The 23,651-nt window shown below is 27.7% G+C and overlaps 2 protein-coding genes across 3 annotated transcripts; one reads left to right on the top strand and one right to left on the bottom strand.

Annotated features, from left to right (window-relative positions):
• The first annotated feature begins 11,322 nt into the window (after window positions 1-11,322).
• Window positions 11,323-13,794, top strand: LOC106326405 (vacuolar iron transporter 1). Its single transcript, XM_013764393.1, has 4 exons — window positions 11,323-11,590; window positions 12,468-12,553; window positions 12,637-12,751; window positions 13,393-13,794. The coding sequence occupies exons 1-4, from the start codon at window positions 11,337-11,339 to the stop codon at window positions 13,688-13,690; spliced, it is 753 nt and encodes a 250-aa protein (XP_013619847.1). The 5' UTR covers window positions 11,323-11,336; the 3' UTR covers window positions 13,691-13,794.
• A 2,257-nt stretch (window positions 13,795-16,051) lies between these two features.
• Window positions 16,052-18,175, bottom strand: LOC106322664 (two-component response regulator ARR14). Of its 2 annotated transcripts, none has more exons than XM_013760760.1 (5): window positions 17,958-18,175; window positions 17,741-17,893; window positions 17,264-17,620; window positions 17,107-17,183; window positions 16,052-16,714 (listed from the first exon to the last, which is right to left on the bottom strand). In XM_013760760.1, exons 1-5 carry the CDS (start codon window positions 18,064-18,066, stop codon window positions 16,280-16,282), a joined length of 1,131 nt encoding a protein of 376 aa, XP_013616214.1. In that variant the 5' UTR covers window positions 18,067-18,175; the 3' UTR covers window positions 16,052-16,279. The 2 variants fall into 2 exon arrangements, with proteins under 2 accessions (XP_013616214.1, XP_013616215.1); XM_013760761.1 differs by having other exon boundaries at window positions 17,107-17,180.
• Between the last annotated feature and the right edge of the window lie 5,476 nt (window positions 18,176-23,651).

The raw sequence follows: 23,651 nt of genomic DNA, 5'->3' as shown, positions 1-23,651 counted from the left end.
GTATAAATTTAAAATTTAAAAACCCAGAAAATATAATAAAAAATTATCTAAAAATTTACCTGTGATAAAATTACTAAAATGTTAAAAATGTAAAAGACAAAAAAATATAATAAAAATTATATCTTATCTGGTAAAAATGTAATAAAGATTTACATGTAATAAAATTACTAAAAGGTTAAAAATGTAAAAAACAAGAAAATATAATAGAAATTATATCTTTTCTAATAAAACTGTAATAATAAATCTTTAGATAATTTTTATTATATTTTATGAGTTTTTACATTTTTAATTATACATATATAATATTGATGTTAAAAACACATCAAACTCATATATTTACAAAGAAAATTAAAAGTGATAATTTTGAAAATTTAAGTTACTAATTTTTAGATAATATTATAAAATTTTGAATTTTTTCTTTTTTTGATTTTTAATGGTAAAACCCCTCAACTATGTTTACTTAATGTAGAAACCCTCAAACTAAAGATTTACCGGTAGTAATGGTAATTATGACCTGCTAGGGTTTAATTCACTAAATAAAGTTAGTTTGGGGGTTTTTTCGTTAAATACTTAGTTTGGAAGTTTTTACTCAAAACAAACTTAGTTGAGGGGTTTTCACGTTAAAAATCCTTTAAAATACTATAGAAGCATTCAAACTGTTGCCCAACTTAGACTAACTCAACAAAGAGCATCAATCATCAAACACAGAACTCTATAAATTTATGAAAATTTCAGAGTGGATAAAGAATTTGATAGGCGAAATTAGAAGTCATTCCGTTGGTAGGTTAAATTTATTGAAAAATGGACAACAAAACAAATAAATTTCGGAATTTTGAAAGTATTCTAAAATTTAATCAAGTTATAAAATCAGTTTTTAATGTAGAGTTTATCACTAAACAAATGAAAATTGAGAAGACTATTAAAAAGTTTAAACGAGAGCAAAAATCTAGCTTCTCATGCCTTCAACTTAGAAATTCGTTTCTTCTTTTTGGTAAAATAACAATAAAATTGACATGTAATAATAAGATTTTTACTTGTATTTTAATTAGCTTGATTAAAATCTCAATAAAATGATCTGAATGGAATTGGAATGGTTTTCGCTTGTACTTTAGTTAATGTTTTAATTAATTACTAGATTCTCATCAACGCTTTGAAAGCGCAATTTTTTTTTATTAACGAATTTGTCAATTCGCCTGGTTGTTCTCTAATATATTTAAGCATGGACGTTCAATTTTCTGTTCAGTTTCAGTTTCTTTTAATTCAGTTTCGGTTCTGTTCTGTTTTTCGGTTCAAAAGATATAGGAACCGTTTGGTTATTATGAATTTAGGTTTGGTTTTGGTTTGGTTCGGATAACCATTTTAGATACCCGATAAAGTTTTGAGTTCAATTTGGTTCTGGTTCGATTTCTGTTTTCGGTTAATTTTGAACAATTCAGGTAAAAATCACATTTTAAGATTTTTGATAAAATATCGGATAATTTGAATAATTTTAAATATTTCAGATAAAAATTAGTAGGATAAACCAGTTTTTTAGTTCCGTTTATAAGAACTATTTTTAGAATATTGATAATTTTTAAGACTAAATATAATTTATATAGATTTATATAGGTTTTTGTTTTTTTGTTATGTCTTGTATTTAATAAATAATTGATTTAAATTATTTTTAACAATAAATTTTATAAATAAAATGTTAGGACTGTTGTCAATTAAAATCATTGAAAACATCCACTTAATAACTATAGACTATTGTAAGTATTTTGATGTTTATAACTATGAGTTTTTATTATATCTCATATAAATCAAGATGTTATTTTTGAGAAAATATAAATCAAGATATTACTTTCTAAAATAACATATATGTGAAACATTTCATGGTGGTAACACAATATAAAGTTCAGTTACATGTGTAAATAAATATATAGTAGATGATAAAAAGTTCTTAATATTTTTAAAATATAATACATCTCAATGTTCAATTAAAACATTTTGACATGTATGATACCATTTGGTCTGCTGAATGAAGATGATAGTATGGAGGATATTTATTGTATATATAGTATATATATAGATGTGCTAGGGCTTGCTTACGTATACTTTAATATGTTTATAGTATGTATTCAACTAAATGAACTTAAATAAGGTCACAAGAAAACTTAAATAAGGTCGAATGATTTATTCATAAATGGGTTTATTTATTGTTGTATAAGGTCAAATGATTATTCATAAGTAAAATAACCTAATATTGTTTTGAGATACATTTATATCTATATTATTATTTGAGAAGTGATTTTTAGCATCCAAGCTCTCATGTTAAAACTAGAGCAGTTAATATCACTATTACCTTTAATTAATTTTTATATATAATTTATTATATAATTAAAAACGAATAATACATACTACAGATTTATATGTTCTATTAAATAGCTGATTTTAGTTTAATATACTAAATTTTACAAAAAAAACTTATTTGAAAAAATTAAGATAATTTTTATATATATTGTGTTATTATCTAAAAATAATAATTTTCTATCCTAACTTTGAAAAAATTAAGATATAAAAAAATTTATAATTAAACACAAATCAAGCAAAAACCTTTTAGTGTAAATATATTTTCTAAATTATTTTTAATACGTGATTGCTTTTAAAACTTCAATACAATAATAAACATATATTGATTGATAAAAATCAATCATATGTAAACAATTTGAATTTTAAATTGATTTTTAAACATAAATAATAATTTTTTATGCTAGTTTTTTTTAATCAATAAGATATACCCTTATAAGCATTCATAAGAAGAGTATACATACATGCCCGGGCAAAACACATAGTTTAAAGTAAAAAAATTTACACTTACCTAACGTGGATTTTGGTAATAAATAAAAATATTATTTATGTTTAATTAAAATTTAAAGGCAATATTGCTCATGTAAATACTATAAAAATCAAAAGAAAACTTCAAAAGGTAATTCAGTTTTAATAGGTTAAATTGAAGTTAGTTTTCTACGCGTCAGCTAACGTTAATTTTCACAATGGTTGATTTCATACATACCCTTAATGAACTAAAAATATTATTATTGCAATTAATAACAATTATTTATTTTTTTTTATTTTTCTTAATAAAATTGTGACTAACTTTTTAATTTAACTTTCTTTTTACTAAAGCACATAAATAATAAAAAGGAAAGATTTGTAAAATATAAACATAGACTTTTATATAAAATAATTTTAGTTTTATTATTCTTTATGTTTCCAAAAAACCAGGAATAAAAAATATCTATAAATTTTGAAAATATGTACTTATAAATATATATAAAACATAAATTCACAAAACAAATGAAAAAATAAGATAATATCTTTTCTATAAGATGAAGACATTTTTATTATAAATATCTTTTAATCAAATAATTAATAAGAAAATAATTTTAAACATAATAAATTATTATTATTATATTATTTTCATAAATAATTATATATTATGATTATTTTAAAACCAAATAAATATTTAAAAACATATTTATGTATTTTTAAGTTTTTGATTTAACTTTCTTTTTTTTACTAAAGCACATCTCTATAATATTATTTGAAAAGTTTGTTTATTACGTGTCACGTTCACGTTAATTCTCATGATAGTTAATTACATTGTCAACCTAAATAAATTAATATTATTTTTTATTGCTATTATCAAAATTTCTATTTTAGCTTTTATTAATAATTTTTTTCTTAAATAAAAAAATATATATATCTTTATATTTAAAAATATATATTATATATTTTTATTTTTGTTTATTATATATATGTATATATATATATAATCATATCAATATCATAAAGAAATTTAGTAGAAAAAGACAATATCTTAAAGGTAAAAATACATAGCAATTTGTCATATTTAAAACATGTAATTTGACAATCAGGAATTTCCTTTTATATAAAACTCAATGTCATAAACTATTTTACTAATTGCCATTACTAATATTATCTATTTATATTTTCGTTCTCGATATTTTTAAATAAGATCATATCAATATCATAAAATAATTTAGTATCAAAAGTAATATCTTAAAACTAAAAATATAGTCATTTTTAATATTTAAAACATGTGATATAAAAATAAGGAATTTCATTTTATATAAATCTCAATTTCATAAAAATTCAATTTAGTTACAAATCAGTATTTACTTTAATACACTAAAGAAAATTATTTTTTCTTAATTATAAATTTGCTAAAATAATATTTGATTTTTTGGGTAATTATTCAATTTCTTATTTTAAACAAATTCTCTCACAATTTCATACAATTGTTCTTTTCCTAATTACAGATTCTCAAGCAATTGTTCTTTTTGGTTAATATTATGTTCTAAAACTTTAATGATCGATGTGTTTTTAAGAGATTGCAAATTTGATTCACTTATACAACTTCTAATCAACACTTTAACTTTTTTCTCATAAATTTAAGCCAAAACAAGATATATCGATTTATAAATACAAATTTAGAAATTTAAGAAAATAAACTGAACTAAATGAAATTATAAATAATCTAATTTAATATAATTAAAATTCAATTTGAAAAATAGGGACAACTCATTATACCACAAAATAACTTAACCGATCCAAATTATTATACCCTAAATCATATATTTAGTTAAGATAACAAAATAATGTATTTTAAAACAATATTATATTTGTTTTTATAATATATAAACTACAAGACAATTTAAAATTATCAATAAATAGAAATAAAAAGTTAATCAATTATATTGATTTTATTATTTTGTAGATGTTTTTATCCGTGCACGAGCACGGGAAAATCACCTAGTAAATAATAAAAAAGAAAGATATGTAAAATATAAACATATAATTTTATATTAAAACGAATTTTGGTTTTATTATTCTTTATGTTCCCAAAACAACAAGAATCAAAAAATCTATAAATTTTGAAAATATTTAATTCTATATATACATAAACATAACTTCACAAAACAAAATTAAAAATAGGATAAATTCTTTTCTAAAAGAAGAAGGTATTTTTATTATAAATATCTTTTTTATCAAATAATTGATAAGAAAATAATTTAAAACAGCATAAATAATTATTTAATATATTATTTTCATAAATGATTATTTTAAAAGCAAATAAATATTTAAAATTTGAGGGTGCAACAAAATAAATAATATTTCTAATTATGAATATATTTTTGATTAAATAATTAGAGTTTTAAAAACATTATTTAGTAACACTTTAATTTTTAATTGTATCGAAAATGACATATATTAAACTATACGTAATCTTGCAATATATATTTATCATCCTAAGCTAAAAGTAAAGAATATCTAACTTAACAAGATGTTCTGATTTTAGTTTAATTGTAACAAAAATTGTGATCAGAAACAAAATCTAATATACTAAAATATGAATAACCAACCATTCTTATTATGAACAGTTGAATCAACCATTTACTATGATTTAGTATTTTAGCGTGTAGTAGTGTTAAAAAAAAGGTGTGGTATGAATTTTCAAAATATTACAAGTTATGTTTATCAATGCAACTCTGATTTAAGAGTTATGTTTCCTATTTTTTCTAAAACAATATATACCAACTTATACAAAAAACTACAAATATATTTATAAATATAAGAGGATTAACTGAACTACATGAATTTAAGAAAATAAAGATCCAACTTTAATATAATAAAAATCATTGTTGAATTTAAAATAATATATTTAATTCAACACATCAAAATAAATATTTGAAATAATACAAAATATTGTATGTGAAATATCACATATCTAATTAAGATGGAAACATAATAATACATAATATATTTTTATTATATATATAAATTACAAAATAACTTAAAACTTTTAAATAAAACGAATTTTTTTATCAGTTGTTATAATTCAATTATTACATAAATGTTTGTATTCGTGCATTAACACGGAAAATCACCTGGTGATAATGATTTTATAAACCATAGAAATTTAGATAATCTCTTCTTATATGGTTCATGTCACATGAGACTTTGAATGTTTCTAATAATCTCAACTCTGCTCAGAAAAGGTAAACAAGAAATACATTAAAGTGTGTGAATTGGAGCGTCGCATATGGCTTCATGTAAATAACATTTTCTCATCCGTTATTCTTTTGCAGACTTGTACACTATAATCTGTAAAGATTTGTAGGCTTGTAGCTTTCTCATGTAACTTTACGCAGAAAGTTTCCTGTGTCCACTCCACGTAGAAAAGGCATACGTGGTTTCTTGTTGTGGACGAGCATGTGGCAAACACGCGCACTTTCACCTGAGTTCTGATCAAACCTCAAAACCTTTTCCCCTTGTCTTATATAATTTGTGTGGAACGCATAGGATCTAATCGGTGAATACAGTTTTCGGAGATGAAGTCAAAAGATTTTAGTGGTTGGAGTTAACTCATAGTGTTAGCTCGTGTTGGTTTTCCGTTGCATATTAAGTTCTCTTCTAACGGTCGAACCGCCTTCCCGCGTTCACCAAAAATCTGGCAACATCGACCTTCTCCGATTAATAATCCCCACAAACTTAATCGTTAGATAGGTGGATCCCAAAGTTTTGTGTCAAACACTTAACTATATTTGGAAAATTTATCATTTAAATCACCAACTTTCAAATTTGGTTGGAAAAAAAACATAAACTTTCTCGTGGACCATTTAATGTTGGAACTCGTTTTTGACAAAGTGGTGTAAACCATTTTTTCGATGGGTTTTTCGACGGAGACGTCTGTCGGAAGAACCAGAATTTGGGCACGATGTAATCGTCACCGTAAACACTATGAGTTAGTGTATTTGTTGGTCAAAATCGGTGTTGTTTTGAATGAGAAATGAATGTTTAAAGTGAATGATAAGAAAAGCTTGTAAAACTATTATTTGGCTAAATATAAAATTTAACAAATATTTCACTTTAGATAATTGGGTTTGAATTTTGATTTAATAAGTTGATTAGACTTTAATGTCAATTAATTTGTTTTAAATCTTATTCGTAAAATATTTTTATATTTGGTTAAATATAAAATATAAACTCAATTAAAGTATATTGTTGGCTTTGATGTGGTCAATGCAACTTTAAGACTTGATATACTAACGTCTTTTGAATCGTAGTCATGGGAATCAATTTCCTTTATTGCTATTATGGTTATATACGTTAGTCGACTCATTCAATTACATAACGTGTTTCATTCTTATGAAGTTATAAAAGGAGCACTTGTGTTTACTGGTACACACACCAAAATATACAATCCTCCATATTTCTTTTTATCTTTCTCTTTAATTTTCTTTCGAGTCTGAGAGTATACACAAAACTAGTTTCGCCAGGCTTCTGAAAGAGTGACGCAAATCAGAAGATTTTTTGCTGTTGTATCTTGGGACTCATTACGTTATCGAACCGTCGCACTACGGGACGTATTTTGAGTTAAGGAAGGAGATAATATCTCGCTTCTGCAGTTAAATCATCTTTTTCTTAATCTTTGGTATAATCTTATCATTTTTATTCTTTACAATATTTAGTTCTTCGTAGTTTATATAATACGGTCCCATCATTTAAAACATCAACTTATCTTGACTAGCCGTTTTAACCTCTAACATATTTTGACTAAGCCATTTTTAAGATGTTGTTAAAATGGTTAACAGATTGAGTTAACGGGGTTAATCTCCGTCTATAATCTCTGTTAAATTCATACGACGTCATTTTGGAATTTAAAAAAAAAAAGTATTCAGAGGAATTGAACCCGTGACCAAAGCTCCTCATGTTACAAAGCTAAACCACTAGACTACTTACAATTTCATTAACATATATGAATACTAGTAGTTAATATTATTATACCTCCAAATCATCTTCTATCCCCCTAATTCATTTATGAGTCTAATAATCCCCAAATTGTTTCTTCTAAAAACATGCAGAATTGAATTAGGGATTTAGGATGAGAAAAGATGATTAGGTTCAAATTCACGATTTGTAGTTTCTAATTCCGACAAAGTTATATCCTTTAGAAGCTGAATTTGTCACAAGCAAACAAAATCTGGTTTGGTTTCCGAATTCAAAACCAACCAATCACCGCCGGATTCATCATATTCTTGTTTCTTAAAACCTAACAGTAACGAATTAGGGATTCAGGTTGGGAGAAGATGTTTTGGAGTTATAATAATATTAACTATTAGTATTTATATACGTGGTTTAGCTTTGTAACAAGAGAAGCTTTGGTCACAGGTTCGATTCTCCTTGAATACAATTTTTTTTAAAAAAATTCCAAATCGATGTCGTATGAATTCCTTAACCCCGTTAACTCAGTTTGTTAACCATTTTAACGGCGTCTTAATAATGACTTAGTCAAAATATGTTAGAGGTTAAAAAGGCTAGTCAGAATAATTTGATGCTTTAAATAATGGTCCACGAGAAAGTTGATGATCTTTTTTAACCAAATTTGAAAGGTGGTGATTTAAATGACAATTTTCCGATATGTATTTATATTTTTAATTCCTTTCCATATAATTTACACACAAACCATTTTATGGGAATGTGATTAATTATCATTATATTATAATTAAGCTAGCTTTCTGTTTTTTTAAGCGTGAATATGCGATTTGGTGTTTTTTAAAATAAAATAAAAACAAAACAGAAGTATTTTATATAAAAGCTTAGTAAGTTTTTGAGAACATGTCTTTTTGGTACATATTTTAAGCATATTTAAAACTTATTGTACTCAAACTTTAAACAGCCATAAGGTAAGAATTAAGATAAATTTGTGTAGTCTTGGTGTATACATGTGGCAGACTTAAGATAAGATATAAAAAATACTCCCCTGTTTCGTAATGTATGATGTTTTAAAAAAAAATTTGATGTTTTTATATATAATATATTATCATTTTTCTAGGTAACTTTCATTTTATTTAAAATGTTATAACCAATAGTATTTTGTAATTGGATAAATAATTTTTAATTTATATAATTGATAATTTTTAGACAAAAAATAACATTTTTTGACAAAAGTAATTTTTTAATAGTTGTGCATATGTCTAAACATCATATATTTTAGAGCAAACGAAGTATATTATAATCTTATGGGGTAACTATCTGTAGAGAGTTATTATATTTTATCTTTAATACTAGCTTTCTTATAAAAGTGGTAAGAAATATATAATTAAAAAAAAATGAAAGTAGATTAAACTGAAATAAATCAAAAAGAAGAGTGTCTTACTCTTCTCAGAATTTTAAAGGAGTATGAGGTAGTATCTGGCCAACTTATAAATTTTGATAAGTTTTCAATTCAATTTGGGCACAAAATTGAGGAATCGGCTAGACAGGAACTACGAGATATATTGGGCATCCAGAATCTTGGAGGTATGGGGTCTTATCTAGGCCTTCCAGAAAATCTGGGGGATTCCAAGATACAGGTTTTTAGTTTTGTGCAGGACCGGTTAAATAATAGGGGTAATGGATGGACATTTAAATTCTTTACAAAAGGAGGAAAGGAAGTGATTATAAAATCGGTGGTTACAGCATTGTCAAATCATGTGATGTCTTGCTATCGACTACCTAAGGCAACAACCAAAAAATTGACGTCTGCAGTCGCACAATTCTGGTGGAGCCCAGAGGGCAGTACGAGAGGTATGCACTGGAAATCATGGGACAAAGTATGTGTTAACAAGGAGGATGGATGTTTAGGATTTAAGGACATCACTGATTTCAATACAGCGATGCTTGGTAAACAGTTATGGCGTCTGATTGAGAAGCCAAATACTTTATTTTCTCGAGTTTTCAAAGGTCGGTATTACATGAATGCTTCACCCCTAGAACCGATTCGTTCATATTCTCCGTCATATAGTTGGTGGAGCATAGTTTCTGCTAGATCTCTGGTAAGCAAAGGACTAATTAAAAAGGTGGGATCATGATCATCTATCTCTGTATGGAATGATCCATGGCTTCCAACCACTCGCCCGAGACCAGCAAATAAAAATCAACACATTTTCGATCCAGACTTTACAATGGATTCTCTTATCGATTCTACTTCGCGAACTTGGAAATCGCAGGTACTCCGGACTTTGATGGATCACCAGGATGTGAAAATTATAGAGAGTATACCATTGAGTAGAACTCAGATGTTGGATAGGGATGGATGGCATTTTACAAAGAATGGGAAGTATACGGTTAAATCAGGATATCAGATAGAACGAGTTTACCCAGACAGGGAAAACCCACCTTTAATGTTTGGACCTACAATTGATGCATTGAAGTCTTACTGTTGGAAAATACGGTGTCCTCCTAAATTGAAATATTTTTTTTGGCAATTGTTAACAGGATGTATAGCAGTCAAGAGAAATCTGAAAGCGAGAGGAATACAAGGGGATATATGTTGTGCACGATGTGGAGCGGAGGAAGAATCGATTAACCATGTGTTTTTTGAATGTCCTTAAGCACTTCAGGTATGGGCTCTATCCAAGATACTATCAAACCCATCTACTTTCCCAACATACTCTCTCTTCACAAATATGGATCATCTTTTCTGGAGAGTTACACCACAGATGGATGATCATCAGTTTACGTGGATTCTTTGGTATATTTGGAAAGGAAAGAATAATAAAGTTTTTAGTAATTGGACATGGATCTAGGGATACACTCAAATTGGCAGAAACAGAGTCAACACTTTGGGATGCGGCACAAGTATTGAATGAAAACAGGTTAGTATCATCGGTTGAGGTTACGACTATCTCATTTATCGCAGGAAGATGGTGTTTCACAGATGGTTCCTGGAAGGAGAATGATATTTTTCTGGACAAGGCTGGTGTAGTACTTTAGAAGGTTTTGATGCCCTGTTGGGGGCAAGGAATGTCCGAGCTTGTTTAACTCCTCTGCATGCGGAGATAGAAGCATTAATATGGGCAATGGAATATATGAAGAACTTACGTCAATTTCAGGTTACGTTTGCAACATATTGTTCTCAATTGGTGAAGATGGTTTCGGAACCAGAAGAATGACCAGCATTTGCAAGTTATTTGGAAGATATTAGAATCCTGAAAGGAAGTTTCATACGATCAGAAATCATCTATGTACGAAGGACGCAAAATTCAATGGCGGATCGCTTAGCACGTAGTGTTAGGAAGCAGTCGTCTTTTGTCGTTCACATGGATCAAGATCTACCGGTGTGGGCCACATGGTCCATATGAGTCTGTATAAATAGGTGACAAAAAAAAGAAAATTAAAAAAAAAACTGTTTGATATTCCTCTCGTTCTTCGCGTATATATACACAGAAACATTTATCATGTTTGCACACTTCAACACTTCAGAAAGAAAAAAAAGATTCGATCTTCCAATGGCTACGGACGAAGATATGATCACGAGGATCTCTATAGAGCCTGAGAAGCAATCACTTCTCGATCATCACACCGAGAAACACTTCACCGCCGGAGAAGTCGTCCGTGACATCATCATCGGCGTCTCCGATGGTTTAACCGTTCCTTTTGCACTCGCCGCCGGACTCTCCGGTGCTAATGCCTCTTCTTCCATCGTACTCACCGCTGGTATCGCTGAAGTCGCAGCCGGTGCTATCTCCATGGGACTCGGCGGGTTAGTTAAGTTTTGATCTAATTACATTTATATTTATTCGGCTTAAATAAACTATCGTAACATTGCCTACGAAATTACGAAGTAATGACTAAAATTGGGTTTATTTGACCACACATGTTATTGAGAAAACGAATCCTACATGCAATGATGTTTGAATCCTACTAGTCACATAATTATAAGAAAATGAATCCTGCTTTGTAAAAAATGTATCCTGTTGGCAGAACCGTATGATTCTTTGAAAAAACTAGTTACATATGATAACTTGATGGTTGTCATATACTTTTATCAATCCATCATCGAGAAAAAATAGTCCCATTTTCGGATTTAACATATATTCAAATTTTATACTGGTCGGATTTGGTTCGGGTTCATATAATATCCATTATTCGGAAAATATTTTACGGAATCCGTTCAAGTATTTTTATAATTTTGGAAGCCTAATTTTTTTTTTAACAAATTTGAGGACCTATTTGCATTAAAAAAAATTTTGGGGTCTGAAGCAAATCTTTCATCATGCTTAGCCCAGAACCGGGCTTGGGTATGGATTCAAGTGTTCGGCTCAGAATTTGTTTGGATTTAGTTACAAATAACGTAGTCCTGCATTCATGTTCATGTTCATGCAACATGCATTTATGATTTATACTTATGTTTATGCATGTAACCATATGTTATATATATCACTTGTTAATTATAGCATGCGGTCTAGTTAATAAATTATATGTGATTTGAAAAATATAATATATTTGGTAAAATTCGAAATGCAACTATTGTGTTTGACATCGTTCTCAAAAAAAAAAAAACTATTGTGTGAGATACAACTTAAAAAGTTTGAATTACAAAGAGTAACTTTAACAAAAAGTTTGAACTACACGTTTAGGTACTTAGCGGCCAAGAGTGAAGCGGATCATTACGCGAGAGAGATGAAACGAGAACAAGAAGAGATCGTGGCCGTTCCTGAGACTGGTAAGACCATTGTTCAACTCAATCTAAACCGTCCAACGGATGAATTATCCGGTTTAACGCAATTTACAATACTGATTTAACAGAGGCAGCTGAGGTGGCAGAGATTCTGGCACAGTATGGAGTAGAGCCACATGAATATTCACCTGTTGTTAATGCTCTTCGTAAGAATCCTCAAGCATGGCTTGATTTTATGATGAGGTTAGTCCAAAATCACTTTAGTTACTCGTTTTTATAATAATAATTACCTTGTTTGTATTGGATTATTAAACTATTAAGTAGAAAATCGAGGGAAGCTTTTAGTTTTCTGAAAAAGCTGGGCTTATACTTTCCAGGTGTGGGTAAGATTCCATCTTTAAAAAAACTATGTAAATGTTTGTTCAGTTTTCAAAAAAGAAAACCCCCAATATAAGTGATAAACTTTTACTAATATAAATTGTTATAAAATAATTTCTTTTGTTTATAAGTTATTTTCATATCCCTAAACAACCTTTGTATTTATTAAATATTTTATGACAAGTTAAATTATATAATGCGCTTTCATAATTGGTTGGTTGAACTATCAATTATATATATACATATATATTACATGATTATATATATATATTACATGATTATTTTTTGAAAGTTATCTTTTAATCTTTTTAATTTTAGGTAAAACAAATTATATTATGAACACAGAAATGGAGTATTAACTAGTTTGGTATGGTTTTGACATATAGTTGAAATTTAACGTTCTTAGCTATTAATATATATTGACATTCGAACACACACATATACATTTTTAATAGAGGTGAGACTTTATTCGTTGAATTATGACGTTAACTTGTTGTTTCACGCAGGTTTGAGCTGGGATTAGAGAAGCCAGATCCAAAGAGAGCGTTACAAAGCGCGTTCACGATTGCAATCGCTTATGTTCTTGGCGGTTTAGTACCGCTATTTCCCTACATGTTCATACCACAAGCCTTAAATGCGGTAGTGGCGTCTGCGGCTATAACTCTGATCGCTCTCTTCATATTTGGCTATGCAAAAGGGCATTTCACCGGCAGCAGACCCTTTAGGAGTGCGTTTGAAACCACTTTTATAGGAGCGATAGCTTCAGCAGCTGCTTTCTGTTTGGCTAAAGTGGTGCAACATTAATCGTAGCAAACAACTGATGTTGCGTTTAATGTTTTAAATTTGAGACTTGTTTGTTGCATTTAATGTGGCTGTTATCACGGGGAAAGGAAAACTTATTGCGACAAGAAAACCCCAAAAATAAAATAAAAAGCTTATTGCCACAGAAGCCTGCGTTTCTAAATAAGAGTTGATGGTCTGCGTTTGCATGTTTGCAGTTGCATAGTATGTATATTATTCAGTGTTCTAAAAACCGGTTTATGCAGATGCTAATCGAAACGATTTTTCAAACGATTTTAAAAAGTCAGTATAGAAATTCAATAAATATTGAATTTGTTTTTGTTTCTTTTTGCTTAATCAAAAAGGCTATCATTACCGATTGATTTCTTGAACATATTGATAGTTGATATTATTTCTGCCCCTAAAATATGACACAGCAAGAAAGAAAGGGGTAAAGTGGTCATTGTATTGATTCAGACAAAATTGAATTTGTTTTTGTTTCTTTGCTACTTTTGCTTAATCAATCTTGACTTTGTTGTCTATGTTATGACTAACTCGTCCTCGCAATGCTTTAACTCTCTTTAGTACAAAGACAAACTTAGAGCATCATTAACCAGATGTTCTTAAGATGTGGTTCTTAGTGAAAGTTAAAAAACTGTTTCTTAATTTTTAATTAAAAAAAATTAAAAATTGATTCTTAAATAAAGATTTTAAGAACTGGTTCTTAGTTTTTTTAGTTAAAAGTTAAGAAGATTTTAAGAACCGGTTCTTAATTTTTTTAATTAAAAGTTAAGAAACAGTTTCTTAATTTCTGCTAAAAACTTTACTCTAAAAACCTAGAGTTAATCGTGGTCTTAACATCTGTAAACATTCTTTTGCCATCCATCCATGTAAGCTTCGAAAATGCATAAGTGTTCACAGTATCAATATCTTAATTAGAAACTGCATCAAACATATATTTGTGTAGCCAAGAACCTATATACATATATTGTATAGCCCATATTAGAGATCTTGTTTTAATGCGAAAACCATTCACTCGAGTCACTCTCTTATTATCCACAGCTAGCTCCAACTATTTTTTTTTTCTATATTAAAAATTTTGTTACTAAGTCACAGCTCGGTGGTTTCCTAGTCATACATTTGTCATTTCTGTTATCTTTTTTTCTTTTAACATTTTCAAAATTTGATTTTTATTCCCATATTTCGACCTTTAAAACATGTGTTACGTTCCATTTTAATATACTAATACTAGGATCCGTATGTATATGTCTATATTATTGTATATTTTCTTTGCATGTGTTTTATGTTAGGATTTGAAAAAATGTATAATAATGTTTATGGTTGTTAAGATGTTTGGGCATGGAGAAAATACGTTTTAGCTCTTATTGGTAGTATCTTAGATTTGCTTTGGAACTAATATATGTTAGTGTTGTTTGCTTTACAAAATGATCTGTGCGAGGAAATGATTACCACAGGTCAACCGCATGAAAAATTAAATGTGGTATGAGTGAGGTTGTATGCTTTTGAATTAATATGTGCTAATTTTGTTTAATTCTTACATAATAGTAGAAAAGAATCAATAAGTTTTAAATAACTAAATAGGGGTAAACGGAACATTTAACATTTTTCTTAATTAGTGTGAAAAAATTAGAACGACATCTAATCTGAAAAAAGTTGAATATTATATAATATTGGTATAGTTTTTTATGTGTGAGTACAGTTTCAATTAGAAAAAAATGGTCGGCTAATATATATTATAATAACTCCGTGAGCTTTCAGGTTGTTTAATTGTTTTGTTAAAATAATTTAGTTTAATAGCTAACGGTTAATATTTTTAATGGAGTTAATAAATAAAATACTTTTTTTATAGTGGCATTAAAAAACATAAGTATTATAAATATGTTAAATGAGAAGGAGAGAGACTACCTACGTTTCAGAGATTTGGAAGAAGCTCAGACGTTTCCAAGCTCCGCAGAAAAAAGGAGAGAGACGACCTACGTTTCTTTGCTTCATTAGATTTAGGGTTATCGAGGTTGGGCCGACGGACCGCATACATAATCAGAAAGTAGTAGCCCAAAACACTATAGATATTCCCCTAGCGATAAAAGCCCAACAAATTCTCAGATTAAATGAAATGCTGCGTTTAATACAGCTGGGACACGTGTCGGTCTGTCAGGCATCGACTTTCCACGTGGCAAAGCAGGAGTGAGACGAACATATTTTTATATATATAGATAGATATGTATTTGTTAAATATCATTTCCATATTTCATGTCTCCTTCTATTCCCACGGAATGAATATCTTTGCATATTATATCACTTCACTGTGTCATAGTCACTGGATTTTCTCTTTATCATTACATGGATTCTGTCTATAACGGTATAGAGTTGTAAATACTCATCCATCTTCATTCATAGACAGTCTCAAGCCTCCACATTAAAACGTAACTCTACTTGTATTAGCAATACAAACACAGGACTTTGTCCTAAACTCTTCATCATCTTCTTACACTTACCCCTAACATTTTGCAGACATACAAGTTTCCTTAAAACTTCAATCCATTCTAAAGATTTGAAGGAAACAGATACATAACCAATGCTTGTCTACTCCTCTTAAGCCTTTCGCTGTCTTAAAGGTCTTCCCAAGATCCAAGATTCTTCACTGATGCCTGACCCATTCCCTTGTCTGATTCTGTAGTCTGTGCTGTTGCTGAAACCATCAGCTTGCTGTCTTACATTTCCAGAGGAAGATAAACCATGAACAGACATCGAAGCAGCAACAGATGAAGGACTGTCCAAAGCCCCAAAACACCGGTTAGAAGCTGATGATACATTAGATCCACCAAAATGATTGTCAGTAGGTATCCAAACTCCAAAACCACCAGACATATGATTGTCTATTGGTCGACCATACAAGGCAGCTAATGCCTGCGGATGTATCTGTCCAGAGGAAACCATAGCTTGAATGTTTTCATATCTTTCCATAGACTCAGCGTCCCTACTCTGAGAAGCTGCACCACTTAATCTTTTCAAATACAATCGGTACTTCTGCAATTAATCAAGAAATGTTGTGAACAAACACAAACTAATTTTGAAGAAAGCAAGCAAAAAGAATTGAGACAAATATTTTTTAGGTTTTGTATATTGATTATGTGAATGAATAAATTTATAATATCTTATTTTGAAGAAAGCAAATAAACTTAAGAGAGCAAAACGAATTGAGGCAAATACATTTTAGAGTTTTGTATATTGACTATGTAAATGAGTAAATTTACAATATCTTACACCTATATTTATAATAGTTTCAAAATCCGATTTTGTTTTCCTTTTAAGAAAATATCCTTATTTTAATAAAATTACTTTTTTCTAATTCTAATACACATCCAGAAATAAACAAGAAACCTTAAAGCTAGATTGAAAAGCAAACAAAACAACCAAACCTGTAAATGACTAGCGACGTTTTCTCTGCTTAAGCTAGGCACATTCATCAACTCAAGAATCCGCTTTGGTACAGCTTCTGAAACAAAAAGGAGAACTGTGGTCAGGAACACACACCTGACAAGCAACAAACAGTGAACATTGGTCAAAAGGTCCTACTCTCAATTCCAAGATGGTTTATAGCCTTGACGAATTGTTGATGTAATTCCATTGACCAAACAACACGCGACTTCTTGGAACTGTTTCCAGGATCAAGAAGATCGTCTTCTTCACTATCGACCCTTCTCTTGTTCTTCCTACGTTTCAAACTCCCCTCTGAGACTCCACTAACAGAGAAAAGACTCTCCAAGCTGCTGCTGCTGCTGATACTGTTCTTGTTGATTGTGCACTTCCTGCGAACCACGTGTTGCCATATGTTCTTGAGCTCTTCAGGACGAATCGGCTTAATAAGATAATCACAAGCTCCCTGGTTGATTCCCGTCATGACTGTCGCTGTTCTTCCATCAACAGACATCACTAAGATAAAAGACAAAAAAAAAACAGAGCAAACTGTAAGGAAACAGAGAACAGAAAGAAAAAAAAAGGTCAAAACCTTTGAGAGTGAGAGAGAGACGAGACTCTTTCTTTCTTACTTACTGATGACAGGAAGATCCATCTCGAGACCGACTTGCTGGAGGAGTTTGTAGCCGTTCATACCAGGCATATGAACATCGCTCAAGACCAGATCGAAACAGCCTTTTCTTTCTCTCAAGAGGGTTAAAGCGACGTCGGCTTGGGAGCAGATGGTAACTGCAAAAAGGAAGGAACTTTAGAGAAGATTTTGAAGAGAGGGAGGGACCGTTAGGTCCGTTACCTTGGTACATGAGGCGGAGAAGCATTTTCTCGAGGATTATCAGACAGGAAGCGTCGTCGTCTACGACAAGGACTCTTAACCCACAAGGAAACTGATCGCTGATGGTCATGCTTTCTTTGAACTCACAAAGAAAGTTGTTTAGGTTTGGTTTGATAATGAGAGAGGTGAGGAGGAAGATATAATGATTGAAGCCGTACAGTGATGAGTAAGTAGCCACTGGTTTGAAGAGAGAGGCCTTCGAAAGCGACTCGTGATAGCTGTAGTAGTACCACGCATCTGTAAATATCCACATTGCTACTGCCCTTATTTGTAAAACAGTAACACAATATTTTGTAGTTTTAATTATAAAAAGTTAAAAACAAACGAAATACACAATACATCTCTAAAAATAGCTGCATCTGAAAAAATAAAATAAAAATATTTATGAACCCGGGCACAAATATTCCGGAAAAACAGTCATTTCGTACCCGGGCACATATCGCAATGTGTTCAATATAAAATTTCTAAGAACATATATAAAAAATATCGGATCAGTTCGGTATATTTTCGCACAGTGGTATAAGTCGGGTACGAATTCAACATATTGCGAAATGTTGGGTATGAATTGACTGTTTTCCTCAAATACTCATTACCAGACTGTTATTTTTGTTTCATATCCGACTTAAGTTTTCAAGTACTCATTGTTGTTGAACGGAATATCAAGTACCAGAGTTTAGATACTTGCAAATACAAAACAAATAACAAAAATGATTTTTTTTAGCTATTTGGTTTGGTATTTACTCTTTACTTGTTTAGAAAAGATATTTTGTTGTTGTAAAAAGTAAATGATAATTTTATATTAAGAGATTCATATTTTTTTTCAATCTTTTTCTATAATATGCACATATATCTTATCTTATTATATAAAATTTAGTTGTTCAAAGTTGTTAATTAACATTATCACGACTTGTGTCAGTAAAATTTTAAAAATTATGACAAGTGTCAAAAATATAATACAAACTTTTTTTTAAGATTTAAAAGAGATTTAGAAAAAAAAAATATTATTACAGAAAATTTTTTTAACGGTTTCTTTTAGGATTTTAGAAAATTAAATTACTATAACACAATCTTTTACAATTATATCTTGTTTATAATTTTTTTTTAAAAAAGATTACTATCCAATAATTATTTCCAGTTAATGTTAAATAATTTTTTAAAAATAGATATTTTTACAATTCGTTTTTTAATATCACCACTATTTTTACAATTTGTCTTTGTCAATTAAATAGGTTTTAGTATCATGTTTAGCATAAAATTACTAAAAAGAAAAATTACTATTAAATAAAATTTTACAATTTTCCTTGATCAGGATTTAAAAAAGAAAGAAAAAATAATAATCAAATTCTCTTTTGGTTAGGGTTTAAAAAGGAAAAAATAATAATTTTACCAATCTATTTTATTAGGATTTCAGAAAAAGAAAATTATTATCACATAATCACTTAAAAATTTTCTAACTAACATGATCGTGACATGTGTTTAGTTTTTTTTATATCATAAATATACAATTATCTTACTCAAAAATATATGATAGTAATTTTAATTTTTTTAAATCCTACACAAAAAAATCATTGTAAGAAGCTGAAAGTAGTTTTCCTTTAAAAATTATATAATATTATAAAATAAAAATAGTAACTTTTTAAAAAACAATCTTAAACAAAAATGAATTATAAAATCCTACAAGCACAAGAAATTATTTTAAAAAGTCATAAAGAAAACTAATCATAAAATATGTAATATTCCTTTTTTAAACCTAATCAAAAGAAAATCGTAAAAATACTCCTATTATTTTCTTATAAATAACTAATCTTCCTTTTTAATAGATAATTGTATGTTAAAACATTATAAACCAAAAATAACTACAAATATTTCACATCTATATTTTGGTTTAAGGTTTCTCGTATTATTTTTACAACAAAACAATAGTGTTTACCAGAAAAAATATTACCTAGATATACTTTTTTAATTTATTGATACAACTCAATTTTACAACCCTTACTACATCTTATGATTCTGTCATAGTTTTTGTAAATTATGATGTTGTTGTCGCACATGAGTATGTGTGAATATGATGAATATGTGTTTGTATGTATAAGAAAAAAATATATATAACTAATTAAACATAAAACTTTCTATTAAAAAGAACTTAGTTGTTTAAAAAACTCAAATAAAAACGAAATATAGAATCCTTACAAATACAAAGAAATTGTTTAATGAAAAATTTTAAAGAAAACAAATTATAAAATAAGTAATTTTAATTTCTTAAAATACAAAATAAAATAAAATTGTAAAAGTAATCTTATTTTTTTATAAATAATTAAATTTCTATTAAATATATAATTTTTGAGTTAACAAAGTTATAAGCAAAACAAACTTCAAATATTTCAATTGATATAATTGTAACATGTGTGTTAATAAAAACTAGATATTGACATGTGCAACCGCACGAGTGTTTTCTTTATCTTTTATATAAATATATATTTGTTGTAAATAGAAAGTTTTATATATTTCTATTAAATGTTTATTTTGCTTTTCTTATCAGTATAATATAATATTCCATACATTATTTTTTTTCAAAAATATGTTGCTATTTATTTTTCATGTCACTATTATATATCATGTATGTGTCATCATTTAATTAATGTATTTTATATGTATCATCATATAAGTAATCATATAATTAATAGTATTTTATACATACCATCATATAAATAATCATATATATTATATCTCTAAAACTTAATGTGAAATTTAAAAACCATAATTTAAGTTGGTGTTTGAAATTGGGCTTTGTATTGTATTTTTCTTATATATATTTAAAACAATTTTTTAATGGTTATTGAAAAATATTTTAGTAAAAATCAATTTTTGAATATTAGTATATTTTTGTATCAATTGATTCACACCTTTTTTAAAAAGTATTTATAAAAAATACCTTTATAAGACTCTCCTCTTCACACCTTTTTCTCGCTAATAGGTGAGTCTATTATCTCCATTATTGTTGAGTGCAATCTCCCAGCAATCAAACCATGGTGGTTTTGTATTGTCGGTGTATTTCCATGGCTTGTTAGACATGGTGGTTTAATCCATCCAGAAAATTCTTTGGAAGGATTACTAGTTCTATGGAACAAAAAAAGGAATCTTAAACCACCATGGCCATGGAGAAGATTGTGTAGGTCATTTTATTTTGACATTCTGATATGGACGATGGTGACTCCATTAATTCAAAGAGATGCATTTCATCTCTATTTGACATCAAGAGGAAATAGGGCACGTTTATGTGAAGACATGGAGTGGGAGACGATGGAGTTAAGTGCTTGTCATTGTCAGTATGAGGGATTATTTATGATGTGGATAGGACTACAACAAATCACATTATCTCCTGGAGCGGGGAGTGTATGGAATGGGCAGCCATGTAACAGATGTATCGCATCCACTGATCTGTTAAGTGGTAAAAGTGTTGGATCACAAACACAAAATCATATAAGATCGAGAACAAAAATAGATAAAGTTAGTGAATCGGTTAGAAAGCATTGTATTATTACTTTTTTATTATCATGTTTTACTTAAAAATGTATTTGTTGTATGTTTGGATTTATGTACTCTCTTAATCCTCTTTTGAAAATAATAAAGATAACATGTTATAAAAAAATGTATATAATAAAAAGGAAAATTTTACAATTTTTATAACTGGAATTTAATAATATTTTTATATAATGTGATTTCATAAAAAGAAAATCTCTATAATATTATTTGAAAATTCAGTTTCTTACGTGTCGCCCTCAAGTTAATTTTTACGAAGGTTAATTATGTACATACCCTTAATAAATTAAAAATTTTACATTTAATTACCATTATTAAATTTATTTTGCTTTTGATTTGGTAGTTTTTTGTTAATTAGATTTAAATTTAATTTTTTTTCCAGAGTAACGTATATAATAAAAAGGAAAAATTTTAAAAATTTATAATCGGAATTTTATAATATTTTTTTATATAATGTGAATTCATAAAAAGTAAAATAAAAAAAAAATCTTGATATTAATAAAAACAATAAAATAAAAATATATTATTTTATAGTAATATATTATTTATTTTTATACATATAAATTATGGAATACCTCATAACAAATTAAAATTAAAATAAAATATTATCTAATATTTACAATTTATTTCTTTTGCAAAATATATATGCATTGCATTCAAAATAGTATCTTTATATTCCTTTAGGTAAATTTTAATCAACAACACTTTAGTTTATTTTGTGTATTTAATATTCAATACAAAATATTAGGTTATATTAAATATTACAAAAATATATTTATATATTAAGAGAACAACCAACCTAAATGTAAAATAACGTAATTAATCAAAATTTATATGTTTGTTACTATTATGGTAGAATTCAAAAGAAATAGATGCAATCTAATATAATCAAATGATAATTAAACTGACTAGATATCTCATACCACATATATAAAATTATATGTCTAATCAAAAATATATTATTATTATATAAGTAATACATATAGATTAGAGAGAATTTTATGTTTACCATTTTCATGGTAACATTATTCATCCTTACAACCAAAAAATAGACATTTTCAAAAATAGCTTATTCATTAAGTGGCAAAAGACTTTTATATCATTGTTCTCTATATATATAATAAAAAAATATTTAAAAAAATAAAATAAAAAAATTGAAAAAAAATATTTTTTTATGTTTTCGAATTATACTTTTTCAAATTCGAACTGTTTTATAATTCTTTTTTGAATTTTGATTTTTTTCGAATTTATGTTTTTTTCAAAATTCTTTTTGAATATCGAAAATTATGTTTGAAACGATTTTCTAAAAAAATTATATTTTTTCAAGTATTTATTTATATAATTATTAGAATCCTAAATTTCATATTCCAAAAATCATAGCGAAATTTTATGTTTACCATTTTCATGGTACAACTTTTCATCTTTACCACCACTAAAAAGACATTTTCAAAAATACATTCTTCATTAAGCGGCAAAAAACTCTTATACCCTTGTTATCTATATATATAATAAATCATTATTTAAATAAATAATTAAAAAATTAACTTCTTTTTAATGTTTTCGAATTATACTTTTTCAAATTCGAACTTTTTTATAAATATTTTTTTTCGATTTTTTTTTATTTTTTTTTCAAAATTTCTTTTTGAAAATCAAAAATTCTGTTGAAACTATTTTTAAATTTTTTTTATATTTATTTATATATTTATTAGAATCCTAAATTTCACATTCCAAAAACCCTACTCCACTCCTCTACTCTGAACCCTAAGTCTAGATTAGTTAACCCTAGATGTATAAATGTCTTTTACTCTTCATTAAAAATGAGGGTAAAAGTGGTTAGTGTAAATATGAAAAGTGGTACTATGAATGTGTTATTTGTGGCAATTTCCCAAAAATCATACCACACCCACTCAACTCTAAACCCTAAGTCTACATTAGTTAACCCTAGGAGTATAAACGTATTTTACTCTTTATTAAAAGTGAGGTAAAAGTGGTTAGTGTAAACATGAATATTGATACTATGAATGTGATATTTGTAGTAATTTCCCCATAGATTATAAAATTTTAAATTTAAATATTAATCAATTATTATAACATTTTATTTTTAAACTATTTTTA

The sequence above is a fragment of the Brassica oleracea genome, chromosome C2 (assembly GCF_000695525.1).
Source record: "Brassica oleracea var. oleracea cultivar TO1000 chromosome C2, BOL, whole genome shotgun sequence".
Taxonomy (NCBI): Eukaryota; Viridiplantae; Streptophyta; class Magnoliopsida; order Brassicales; family Brassicaceae; genus Brassica; species Brassica oleracea.
This window is presented reverse-complemented; position numbering and strand designations above follow the sequence as displayed.

Coding starts and splice junctions, on each gene's coding strand:
- LOC106326405 (XM_013764393.1), top strand. CDS start 11,337: ATGGCTACGGACGAAGATATGATCACGAGGATCTCTATAGAGCCTGAG. Junction 11,591..12,467: donor ATCTCCATGGGACTCGGCGG/GTTAGTTAAGTT, acceptor CTACACGTTTAG/GTACTTAGCGGCCAAGAGTG. Junction 12,554..12,636: donor CGTGGCCGTTCCTGAGACTG/GTAAGACCATTG, acceptor CTGATTTAACAG/AGGCAGCTGAGGTGGCAGAG.
- LOC106322664 (XM_013760760.1), bottom strand. CDS start 18,066: ATGACCATCAGCGATCAGTTTCCTTGTGGGTTAAGAGTCCTTGTCGTA. Junction 17,621..17,740: donor GATGGATCTTCCTGTCATCA/GTAAGTAAGAAA, acceptor CTTTTATCTTAG/TGATGTCTGTTGATGGAAGA. Junction 17,184..17,263: donor AAACCATCTTGGAATTGAGA/GTAGGACCTTTT, acceptor TTTTTGTTTCAG/AAGCTGTACCAAAGCGGATT.